At 37.1% G+C, this 13,718-nt stretch overlaps 1 protein-coding gene across 1 annotated transcript in view; it reads right to left on the reverse strand.

The window, feature by feature from the left end:
- Positions 1-10,522: 10,522 nt before the first annotated feature.
- The window catches only part of LOC107670431 (teneurin-4-like), a 232,390-nt gene continuing 229,194 nt past the window's right edge, over positions 10,523-13,718 (reverse strand). Inside the window, 1 exon segment of the mRNA XM_016463037.1 lies at positions 10,523-13,302. Coding sequence (XP_016318523.1) covers positions 12,544-13,302 — 759 coding nt within the window. The 3' untranslated portion in view covers positions 10,523-12,543.

Consider the following 13,718-nt stretch of genomic DNA (forward strand, 5'->3'; position numbering starts at 1 on the left):
ACACACACACACACACACACACACACACACATCAGAATATAATATTAGCTCACTAATTACAGCACGACAGCACAATTTATAATGTATACTGCAGAATATTTTTTAAACAGTATGTGGAACAAAACACATTATGCAGCAAATATTGTTTCAAACAGCAGTATGATCAGTTGCAGTGGGTGTCGCCCACTTATCATTTTAAAAATAAATTCAGTAATTCTGTATTTTGATTCAAATTGAAAAAAAAAAACAACTCTTGGAATTCCAATCTAATCAAGACTGAGTGAAGAAAGAGCTGTTAAAAATGATATTACAGCTGATATTTCCTTCACTTCATATGTGAAACACATTGCATTATGAGATACAGTATTCATGAAGCTGCAGATATAGTCAGAGTAGTCTGGTAGTATGACATGGTTCAGCACAATGATGAACTTACTGTCATGATGAAACAAACATAGACTCTTAATAGACCACTGAAGTTTAACTAAAAGCATGTACACATACAAATAATTGCATTTACACTCCATATATTAAATGGGTAAATAATAAGGTAAATATATAAATGATATGTGACCCTGGATCACAAAAGCAGTCTTAAGTCGCTGGGGTATATTTGTAGCAATAGCCAAAAATACATTGTATGGGTCAAAATTATTGATTTTTCTTTTATGCCAAAAATCATTAGGATATTAAGTAAATATCATGTTCCATGAAGATATTTTGTAAATTTCCTACTGTAAATATATCAAAACTTAATTTTTGATTAGCAATATGCATTGCTAAGAACTTAATTTGGACAACTTTAAAGACGATTTTCTCAATATTTTGATTTTTTTGCACCCTCAGATTCCATATTGTCATCTCGGCCAGATATTGTTCTATCCTAACAAACCATACATCAATGGAAAGCTTATTTATTCAGCTTTCAGATGATGTATAAATCTCAATTTTGAAAAAAAAAAAATTACCCTGGTTTTAATGACTGGTTTTGTGGTCCAGGGTCACATATCTAAAAAAAATTCCTCATATGACGGTAGCCAATTTAATGCAAATCAACTGAGATCTAGCCTTGGTTCTGAAGGAAGTTTTTGCAAAATGGTACGGGGACATAAACATTAAATTTGGCCTCAGATGCGAAAGAAAAGTAAAACAAAGGCAGCTGAGAACAGAGAGTGTGCTAGTCCTCTTGATCTTATGGAATTGTCACTGCTTAATGTTTCATGAGCTTAGCTAGACAAATCCTTCAGGAGCGGCCCAATATCTTTACAGCAGCACCTTAACTCCCACATATCAATTCGTCCCTTTGTTTGCGAGAGGCTGATAAGGGAAAGTGGGACTTCAATTTGCCGATTACACTGATTTCTCTCTGCTTTGCCTTGCTCTTTTTCCTGTCAGCTTTTCATCATCAAAAACAGCTGGATCGAGCGGGCTTTCACCATTTTTAACCCACAGCGTTTGAAACGTCTTTTTACATGAAACAGATGTGAAATTCAAATACTGGGCTTGGTATTTAAAATATCATGGGGCAAACGCTCAGACAAGCAGAGGCTGTGCTATGCATACTACTGAATTGTGCCTAAAAAAACTCGCATCTGACCACAAAACATCCTCCCACATAACTTTGTCATTATTATGCAAACTCTACCCATGGATCGTTTTTGAGAACTGGCTTCTTTTGTGCCGCCCTCCCAAACAGGTCAGTGTTATGCAGAGCTCTTGATATGGTTGACTGGTGCACCTTTACTCCATTCTCTGGAGATCTTTCAGAGTGACCCTTGGCCTCTTAAAAATCTCCTTCTTTCAAAAGCTTTTCAGTTCTTATTTTCACAGCTGTCCTGCAGGTTACAGCCTGTATAATGACCTCCAAACCTTGTTTTATATCATATTGTGTGTGTGTGTTTTTTAAATAACTCACAAATATAGGTCAAAGGAAAGGTGACTGTACCCTCATTAAGGCAATTTTTCATCAGTGCAAAAGCAGTGCTTCTGTAAGATGGGGACAAAATACTTTCACAAACTGCATACTGTTTACAGAGGGGTCTACAATGAAATTTTTGGTGAAACACTATAAATGTTAAATGAACATGCACTATTTTAAGAAATTGTACCAAAGGTCAGATGTTTTTGGCTCCACTGCAGCAGAAGATGTCTATTGTAACATTCTTAAATCATGCTAAAGAACTTGATTATTAATAGATAATGGGAGAAAAAAAAACGAATTAAATTAATGCAGAATAATTTCCTGAAGTGGAGTGAAATGGAAAATAATTTTAATGTGACATTGGTTTATGTTTTAACTAAAATGACACAGTGGGGTTCAAACTGTATCATTTGAAGTTAGAGCGTTTAGCATAAACCAATGTCACATAATTTTCTGTTTCATTAGATAAAAATATTACATACTAAAAATACATTTTAGTCCAGGAGTTGCAATTCAGTAATTGGCTCTGAATACATTAGCAAGTCGCTGTATATAAAATACTCGTTTTATTACTAACAAACTGAAGTTTTAAAGATTCAGTGAAGTGGCTTGATGAGTGCATTTTCTTCCCAGTATTTCCCATTAAAACAGCTCTTGTTAAAAAAGAAGTGGGCCTAATTGTATTGAATGTGATTCAAACCATAAAAGTATACTTGCAGATAATATAATATTCATTAAATAAAATGCCACGTGAGAGTACTTGAAAAGTATGCATTTTCATAACCATGTGTCTTAACATGCTTAAACACACTTTTAAAAAGTGGTGCACTTTGTAATTATGTCAATTTAAATGTTCAAAATAATGTTATGTTTTAATAATCTTTTGCTATGCTTTTAAGAAGTACACTAATTTTGTATTGTTGACTAATGTACTAAAAGCACTTAATTCTAACTTTAACTGTAGTGTGTTATTTAATTTTAGGAATTATTTATTTTTCAAAACAAGTCATGCAGGCCGGAGCAATATTTGGGTGAGTCAACAGTCAAATGAAACAAGGTCAGGTCATCCACAATCACCGAGATCGTATTCATACAACAGAGAGACTGGCTATTTTTTATTATTATTATGATTAGTAAAACTATCCTGAAAAAGCAAAGTTGTTCTTAACACATCAGTGGAGTTCAAGATAACATATGCATCTGCTGCTGCCAGCCTTTCACAGAGAGTCAAGAACAGATTGGTGCTGCTGCCGGTGGAAGGGTGAGTTTGCTTAAAGCATAACAGCACTGTGGCATTGCTCTTATTTACAGCACTATCATGCTCATAAAACAGGCCATATGCCTCTATGTTAGATGGAAAAATGTGCCGTACATAACACTCTGTGAGATGCTTTGGCAGAGGGAAGCGTGACCAAGGTCTTAAGGTGAAAGAAAAAAGACATTGTCTTTAACAAAGCCAACAAGGTCACAACAATAACGTCAAAGCAATTAGAATATTATGAATGAACAAAACAGATGCCATTATTCATTTCTCTAGAGCTAAAACTTTTCTTAATGAGGGAAAAATATTCACAGATTTTAGCGGGGCTGATATGAGAACTACATGCCACTTGGTTTAATATTTTATTATCTAATGCAATGGCATACCAATTTTCAAAGAGCGTCCAAATATGTTTTGAGGCCACTGTATACACCACACACACATAAGCAGAAAGCAACATCATGTATACCAAGTGCTCACCCTCAGTGGACAGCCCCACACATATTCATGAGTAATTGCCTCTATTTATAAGACAAGACCCACACCTCACTAATTAGCCCAAATATAAATTACATAGCTTTGGCCTTCACCAGAGCTTAATTTGAAGAGTACCCTCAATTCACATGTGAGATCTATTAACTAAAGGTAGGGCTGTGGTAAAACTGCATCATGGCCTAATTTACAAATTGAAGCATGTATTTGTTATCAAATCAGAGGTAGATGCAAATGTCATTCAATCATAATTTAAGTGAGATTTGTTTAATGAATCAATCTCCATTCCAAAACCGAAAGAGCTGCCTTGCTGGCTATACAGTGTTGCACAGTAGCATGCAAACTGAACTGGACCATTAGTGACTGATTTGGAACGTTCATACAAATAGCATGCCTCACATGTACAGTTGAGGTCAAAAGTTTACATCCCCCTTTCAGAGTCTGCAAAATGTTAATTCATTTACCAAAATAAGAGGGATCATATAAAATGCATGTTATTGTTTATTTAATTAGTATTGACCTGAATAAGACACTTCACATAAAGGATGTTTACATATAGTCCACAAGAGAAAATAATAGTTGAATTTATAAAAACGACCCTGTTCAAAAGTTTACATCCCCTTGATCCTTAATACTGTGTTCTTACCTGAATGATCCACAGCTGTGATTTTTGTTTAGTGATAGTTGTTCATGATTCCCTTGTTTGTCGTGAACAGTTAAACTGCCTGCTGTTCTTCAGAAAAATCCTTCAGGTCCCACAAATTCTTTGGTTTTCCAGCATTTTTGTGTATTTGAACCCTTTCCAACAATGACTGTTTGATTTTGAGATCCATCTTTTCACACTGAGGACAACTGAGAGACTCATATGCAACTATTACAGAAGGTTCAAACGCTCACTGATGCTCCAGAAGGAAAACCCATGCATTAAGAGCAGAGGGGTGAAAACTTTATGAATTTGAAGATCAGGGTAAATTTAACCTATTTTGTCTTCTGGGAAACATGTAACTATCTTCTTTAGCCTCTGAAGGGCAGTACTAAATGAAAAAAATATGGTATTTAGGCAAAATAAGAAAAATGTACACATCTCCTACACATCTCCTTTCTGTTCAAAAGTTTTCCCCCCCCAGCTCTTGTGCATGCATGGTTTTTCCTTCTGGAGCATCAGTGAGCGTTTGAACCTTCTGTAAAAGTTACATATGAGTCCCTCAGTTGTCCTCAGTGTGAAAAGGTAAGGTAAAGAAAAGGTGTGTAGACTGTGCACTTAATGTGCACTGTGCACTTCCCACGGGGGAAGTCGTGGCCTAATGGTTAGAGAGTCAGACTCGTAACCCAAAGGTTGCGGGTTCGAGTCTTGTACCGGCAGGGATTGTAGGTGGGGGGAGTGAATGTACAGCGCTCTCTCCCACCTTCAATACCACGACTGAGGTGCCCTTGAGCAAGGCACCAAACCCCCAACTGCTCCTCGGGTGCCGCAGCATTAAAAAAATGGCTGCCCACTGCTCCGGGTGTGTGTTCACTGTGTGCGTGTGTTCACTGCTGTGTGTGTGCACTTTGGATGGGATAAAAGCAGAGCACTAATTCCGAGTATGGGTAACCATACTTGGCCACATGTCACGTCACTTATTTTTTATTATTTTTTTTAAAGTAAAGAACTACAATCCCATGAAGCATTGTGTCATAATTGAAAAAAAAAAAAGGATTATATAAAAATATACAATTATTTATTTAAATATGTTGAGTGTGTACACAGAAACAATACATTTTACATTTGTATGCACACACCCATAAATTAAGCGTTAGCGTTAGTTCTGGCAGGTCACGTGAGTCAAGCTTGCATCAGCTGATTCTCAGCTGATCACATCTACCTATAGGAATACGACACCTATCGCAGCATTCCTATATAAGCTCTATTCAGTATTATTCAGCAGCTTTTCAGATTCAGCAGCTTTTCAGCTTGCTCAGGAGCAAATTACCCTCCTCCATCCCCAGCTCCTCCTTTCGCCACAGTCAGGACTTGGCTTTCTGATATTCCTTGCTAATCAGACTCCTTTATCTTGAATAAAGTGTTACACTTAAATATCATTAAGTACATGAATGATATCTGCCTTGTTCTGTTCTGTTAACCCTAGGGGGGTTATTATTGCTGCTCTCCCTGCTCATTCATGACAGGCTGCATGGATGGGCAGGGAGGTTTTTGCCCAGAACAGAACCATACCGCAAAACCAAACTTTATGCTAAATATCTATCATTTTGACGATAGTGGTCCTGACAGAAATAAGTTTAAGCACAGCATTGGTAGCATCAAGTCATTTGCTGTACTTCTTTGGAGTGGGTGGGCACTGAAGAGTTGTTATGGTGCAATTTGCAGTTCTCAGATTAGTGGAGATTTCTCAGCAGAATCATGGGTAATGTAGTTTTTCACCAGGATTTCCATTGTTAAACACGTCTTTAACGATATACAAGTTATCAGTAAAAATCAATCCCCATTTAGAGAAAAACAAATGAGCTTTTTATTTCCGGAACACAATTTGTCACACTCTATTGAGTTTGTGTTAGCATGTTGATAAGTCAACAGCATGTAACTCTAATAAGCATAAAATTAGACAGCAAATATTGAGTGTAGCAGTCCATTCTGTAACTATGTTAAACTGTATTTATTATAGTTGCTTCGTTCACCATCTTGGATGATTTTTTTTTTACACTGAACTTTTCATTCGAGAGCCTTCTCTATTAATGTCTTTTGAACATTGTGTACCTTTTGGAACACCCATAGCGGTGAGAATGCACGTTACTAAGTAGGCAGTACACCAGGATTTCAAACAAAGCCTGAGGAAATCCCTGAAGGATAATCCTGAAAAAAAAAAAACATTCTGTGGCTCACTATTGACGTAATAAATGTGCTTAGAGATTTTTTGTAGACAAATGAGAGCAGAACAACTTCAGAGATGTCTGAGTTTGACTAAGGCTTTGTTCTAAAACCTAGTGAACTAGAGATTTACATTTAAAACATTTTGAGCTTAGCAACATGCTAACCATTTGAGTCTCTTGTGCGGTTCATTTGAAGAGCAGTATTTGTGTGATGTGTGGGCGATGAGAGAGTTGCTCAGTTAGAATGCAGATGCCTGTGTAGGCAGCAGACAGCCGGGCAGCTCACTAGGTTTTGGAACGGAGCCTAAATGTAGTTAAAGTACAGAAGAATTGGGTTTAAAGCTTGGATGGAACCATTTAAATGACAGAATGTAACTCTAGAGCCTCCCGGGCTTTGTAAGGCTTTATTATTTATTCTAATTTGTGACCCTGGACCACAAAACCAGTCTTAAGTCGCTGGGGTATATTTTTAGCAATAGCCAAAAAAACATTGTATGGGTCAAAATGATCGATTTTTCTTTTATGCCAAAAATCATTAGGATATTAAGTAAAGATCATGTTCCATGAAGATATTTTGTACATTTCCTACTGTAAATATATCAAAACGTAATTTCTGATCAGTAATATGCATTGCTAAGAACTTCATTTGGACAACTTTAAAGGCGATTTTCTCAATATTTAGATTTTTTTGCACCCTCAGATTCCAGATTTTCAAATAGTTGTATCTCGGCCAAATATTGTCCGATCCTAATAAACCATACATCAATGGAAAGTTTATTTATTCAGCTTTCATATGATGTATAAATCTCAATTTTGAAAAATTGACACTTAAGACTGGTTTTGTGGTCCAGGGTCACATTTTTATTAGCTAGATTATATTATTTTTATTAGAAGTGAGGTAATAAATGCTATGATAAAAAATCTGATCAAATTTCAAGGTCTTTGCTGCAGTTATTTATTTAAATATCCACCATATCGTTACAGGACTTGCTATGCTAAAAAAAAGTCTCCCCAAAATTGTATGAACTAATAAATTATGAAATACATATAAACATTTTGATTGAAATATGAGTTTTCTTGAAATATGTATTTAAAAACTTGAAAATAATGATTAAAATGTGTATACTTACACTTTTGTTTTAAAATAGTAAAAAAATAAAACCAACAGGAATATACACTCTAAAAAATGCTGGGTTAAATATAACCCAGCGCTGGGTTAAAAAGGGACAAAACCAGCTATTGGGTTGTTTTGAACCCAACCGCTGGGTTTGTCCCTTTTTAAACCAGCGCTGGGTTATATTTAACCCAGCAGTTTTTAGAGTGTAACGTACATTTCTAAGAACTTGGCAAGTGTTGTAAACTATTTCTTTTTTAATATTTACTTTATTGTGGATACTTTGTCATTAACTTTTATACAGAAAATATTGCATTATTTTTTAAACATATTTTATGCACACAGAGATTTTAAATAAATCAGAACAGACTCTGTTTAGTTTCTTAATATCTATATGGAGCTATATTATGGATTAGCCAGTGTATGTTATTCCAAAGAAAAATGTTGTTTTTGTAATCATGATAAATCTAAATAACTTCCTTGAAACAACCTTCCCCCCAATTCTTCTACTGTTAAGAATCCCTAAACTTCTTCAACAATTCAATCAGTTCTTTATGGATAAAATCAAGTTCCACAACTTTTTTTTTCTTGCTGAATATTTCATTACACTCGAAATTAAATTACAGCACTAACATGGTTAGTGAACATTGTTTCATAATGACTTCAAATAAATTCCAGAACTTTCTTTTGAAAGTGAACAAATCAGGTTGCCCAGTTTTCAGTTCTATATTTCTGTATTTATGTAGCATAAATAAATTAATAAAACCAACTGCCTCTCAAAGCATGAATATGGAATCAGTTCTTCACTGATTTTAATAGTACCCACTTGTCTAATGTTTTCTCAACACTCTCTCAAGGTTCATTTTACAGTCAAGTAGGAACAGATGGAGAGCAAGAGGAAGTCCTGGAGGAGTGTACTGTATTTCAGCCCTGAGCTCCAACTTCAAAAGCATTTCATTTGAGAACAGGCTTCTGAATAAAAGCTTCAGAAATAATAGTCAATCACTTGAATACGGCACTTATCTGTTTACACACACACACACGGCAATATGCATTATAAATATGCAAAGTCATACGTTATCCATTCTTAAGGCAACCTTACATTTCATTGGCTTTTGTGTATATATGGCAAAAATAATTAGCTTATTTTACAATATATCTGTATTAACAGTTTTGAATATTTGTACTTTTCCATTTTTCAGATTTTAATTTAATCCCAAAGCTGGAAAGTTTACTTAAAAAAAAATAAAGAAATAAAATCATGGAACAAATGAGACAACGTATACAGCTGGACATGTTTGAAGATATGAATCTATTATTCTCACCGCTGTCGAGTGTAATGCTCTTTCATGCACTGGTTTATTTATCGACATGTCTAAAAGACTCTCCTCTCTCCAGGACTGATGCTCGCACACAGAGATATAGATTCTAAGGGTCTCTGTTAAGTATCAAGACATATTAATCCAGACTTTCTGAAGTATACTTATGTAATCAAAATGCATCTGTTGCAGTGCAAAAACAAACGTTGCTAAAATACTGTATTGGAACATATATTGCTTCATGTTATGGTCCATAAATTTGTTAATAAAAATGACAAATATTTGGTGGAGCTCTATTTTGTTTTGTGAGACTCTACCCTCCTCTAGAACCTCATTTCTGTGTACGAATATTTCAATCACTTGTGCAAAACGTCTGAAAATTGTAAACACCTCATTACACAATGTACAATTAGATGCCAGAACCACTTAACGTCAAACTCCACATTAAAGGCATTAATTTGCAGTTCCACTTTAGCAGCAAATTGACCTGAAATAGAGTAAGACAGTGTACTTTTTCTGTGCGCCACGTTCTTTGGAGATATTTGGATTTATAATGTTTGCATGCATCTAAAATCCTTCAACCTGGGGCTCTGGGGTAAAATAGCTTACTACTCCAGGAGTATTACTATAAATGTACCATACAGCAACATATAGTATGCAAATGTACAATATTCAAATGTGTGCAATTACGGAATATCTGGATGACCTACTGAATTTGCCAAAATGTCCAGTGTACATTTTGTGCAGCATGGAACACTGAACCATTATATAAAGTCATAATATTCTAGTGTGACTAATAACCCACACACAGCTGTGATGATATTAGCTCATCTTTCTCTTGACTCACTATTTGATTGAACTGCAAAGAGGATAAAAGTCATAAAAATAAAACGGTAATTGTGAGATAAAGGTTAATGTAAGAAATAAAGTCCCAAATGTTACAAATAAAGTCACAGTTACAAGAAATATAGTTGCAGTTGTGATATACAGATCTAAAGTCAAAATGAAATTAGGATTTTTTTTTGTTACTCCAAAATGGGCTTCCATAGAGTTGTTTTCACATAAAATAAATTAAACCAGTGGTCAACGGTAGTGTTCTGGAAACCTGTTTGAAAACAGTTATTTTTTAAAAATGAAATCTGATGCAAATCACAATGAAATAAATGTAAACACAAAATATTCTTTATTTTTTCGTCTTTAACTAAAGACTAGACAGATTCACTGCTGTAGCTCTAAAAGGTATCTACATTTGCATTTTATTTACAGCCCATTTCTTGTCATCTTATTTACATTTTCAAACAGAAGCATTTAGAAACACAGTGTTGAGAACAAACGAAAAGTCCAAATGAGTCCAAAAGTTTAGAAAAAAATAAAAGCCTGTCAAGTGCAATTAAACACATTGCATTTTTTCCTTCATTCATCATTGTTCTTTTTAAATACAGCGATATTGTCAGACTCATGATGTCACTGCATTCAATGACAGTAAAATAAACCAAAATATGCTCGACAATATTATACAGCTTAAAACACTTGATCTATTCATCTTGGTGACCATTCCCAAGTGATTTCCCCAAGAGTGACAGCAGGGGCAGATTCATAAACCGAACGCTAACATGAAGCGCCAATGCACCATCATGTCCGACATATTAACACCATCCAACCAGAAATAGACGCTCTTTGAAGTTCACGTATCCAGATGATGGGTTGACGTGCATTTCAACCTCTAAACGACGCACCTTCAGGCTTTAATGCATTTCAGGCAACTTGCAGACTTTCACATTCAGAGCACTTACGACGTTGCCCCATGTTTGGGAGACCCTCGGGGGAAAGGCTGTTCACAGGGGTTGTCACCTTTCCTTACCACAATGTGTAGTGCTTGCAGCACTCAGTACATTTCTTTAAAAAAAAAAAAAAAATGAGTCTGAGTGCACGTTTAAGTAATGTGCTTCTTTTTTTTTTAAGCATTCATGCCGCTTTATGCTTGAAGCTTTTATTTCACTGACAAACATGAGGATGTATACTCCTCTAAAAAACACAGCACTAAAATAAATACTGTCATTCTTAGGAATGGTCCATATGCAACTCTTTGTTTTAACCATGAAAACAAATTAATTGAATCGAACGATTTTCTGGACTTTATTCCATGTGTTGAAACACTAGGCATTGTTCAAGTACAACAATTAGCAATAAAAAGGGAGAAGTGTTCACATTTCTGTATGCTTTCACAATTTTTTATACTCTTTTGTGAATGTTACCATGAAATAACGTGTTGCTTTCAAACTATTATATTAAAAAAACAACCTTCTTCATAGTCTCAGTAGCTCCATTCCAAAACCTAGCGAGCTGCCTTGCTAGGCAGCACCCTAACAAGAATGAACCATCATAAGTGATTAATCTGGATCTCTGCACGGCACACTTGTAATAGAGTTAAATGTTAGCATGTTGCTATGCTAAATGCATGATACTCTAATATGGGCATAATAATACATAGCACAGAAATGTCAGATAAGAGTCCATATAATAGTAGTTCAGATAACTACTTTTGATACTTTAAAGTAGTGAATTAAATAGAAAAATATTTATAATCAAAATCTCTCTAAGTGTTGGCCATCTTGATTTTTTTAAAAACATTTTTTACTTGCCTTCAAAACAAAGGACACATGCAACGCTGCCTGGAGACTAAATCTAACTGCCTATTGGAGCAGCTGTCAAGTCAGAACAACTCTTGAAATGCTGTCTAGGTAGTCAGCTCACTAGGTTCTGGAGCTAATTTCTTTTAAACAGTGTCTTTCATTTTCAAAAGTACCTTTAAATACCATGGGGTTACCTATTTCCTATTTGTTTCCTAAATGTCTGTAAATATTCCAGATTTTCCAGAAGTGTGTATACTTTATTCTTCTTTTCCCTTTCTATTCATGTTTTAAGCCATTTGGTCAAAATTAGAAATACAAAATAATAATAAAAAAAATGAATGTTACCAGCAAGCCACCTAGTCCCAAAATATTACAAGACACCACGACAAGTTTTGAACATGAGATGGGTTCACCTAGGAATCTGAACTGGTAGCGATGCACTGCAAACACCAATGTCCTTGTTTAAGTATGACACAGCCGGTGGGCTTTCAAGTATAAAAAGAAGCGATTAAAAGAGGTCTCTCCTTGGCTGAGGCGCAGGAAAAGGCAGAGTGGAGTGAAGCTCGTGAATAACAATCTGCTCGTCTGGCAGCAGGCTGAGCCAGTGAGCATAATGCATTACCAGCCTTCTTCCTATATTCCTTTGAGCAAACCCATAAACTCGAAGGCAGAACCGAATAAACCGCCATATGCCGTCTTCTAGCAGCCACACTTAAGGGGCAAAGGGGGTTTAAGAATTACCAAAAGAGAGAAGGGCACTCTGCTGTTGTCGAAACAGTGCAACTGTTTTCAACCATGTACGTCATGTATTAAAAAAATAAGTCTGGCACAGTCAACATAAAAATAAAGTAACATAATATGGTCACAAACGCAACTTGTCTTTGGCAAGAAGTCCTGGACGCTGAGTCCGAGCATGGGTTTCCCTTGCGTTCATGTCACCTGCGACCCATCTCAGTCTGTCGTAAGAAGTGGATGTTATTTACGTTGTCGGCTAACTCGGGGAACTGGTCAACAGATACTATGTAGAAGCCCTCATAGCCCTGCACGCGTCCGGCACTCAGGAGCTGCTGCCTCTCCCCGTCCGTCCAAGCTCGAGAACCCTCTTCTCCTTGCCGTAGTCTGTGACGTTCACGAGCCCAGGCGGCCACGACGACCCTCTGATGCGCGAGCTCCAGCACACGGACCTTCTCTTCGTCGTGGCTGCTGCCGTAGCGGACGTTGAGACACAGCGTACCGTACTGTAGCTGGATGTCGGTTATGCGGCGCGAACGGCCGCCAAAGACCGTGTTGACCTGCGAGACGGTTACGTTTACACCCATCTCCAGTGTGCGCTGGCCCGCCGTCATGCCCAGCAGAGACAGATCGCCCTCTACTGGTCCCGATTTGACAAAGTAGTGAGTGTCCAAACCTGCGATGGTGAAGTGTAAATCCTGTAGGTAGGTGGCCTTGTCTAGGACTGCCGCGATCCGCCGCCCATCCTCGTTGGCCAGGCTGACGATGTCGGCAGCAACACGGCCCTCCCGGATGGCTACTTTCACACCTTTTCCGAAGAGCGAGGCCCCTGTGGCGAAGAGTGTGCGGAGAGGGGTTTGAGGGCAACCGGAATCACTCGACCCATAGATCTGGTCAAACCGCTCCAACCGGACGAAAGACTTCAGCTGCCTCTGGACTTCACATTGTACCCCCAGAACGGACTGCAAGAAGACAAACAAAACCCTGTGAGTGTCCTGGCATCAGTTTAACATTGATCATAGGTGACTACTTTGAGTGAATATATTAAACGTATGATATTGCATCTCCAAAACAACATTCGCAATAACCGTTGGCCACAGTGAGGTCTGTGGCGGTATTGATTGAATGTGACATATTATGACACGTTGCATCTCAGCAAAACACTGTACATTGTAAATCCTTGCATATGATTTTCGCATTCATTATGTTATCTCCTTCAGTGGCAGGCTTCATTGCGCGCACTGCCTTCACTGCTGCTATTTCCTGGGAGTAAGTAACATTTCCTGATGGTTTGTGCAGGATGGGTGATCTCAGCGGGAAACTCATCCTACCCCCGCGTTCAGCTGCTCAACTTTCCCCTCAACCAAGAATCGTGCTG

Source organism: Sinocyclocheilus anshuiensis, unplaced genomic scaffold (assembly GCF_001515605.1).
Source record: "Sinocyclocheilus anshuiensis isolate Anshui unplaced genomic scaffold, SAMN03320099.WGS_v1.1 scaffold513, whole genome shotgun sequence".
NCBI lineage: Eukaryota > Metazoa > Chordata > Actinopteri > Cypriniformes > Cyprinidae > Sinocyclocheilus > Sinocyclocheilus anshuiensis.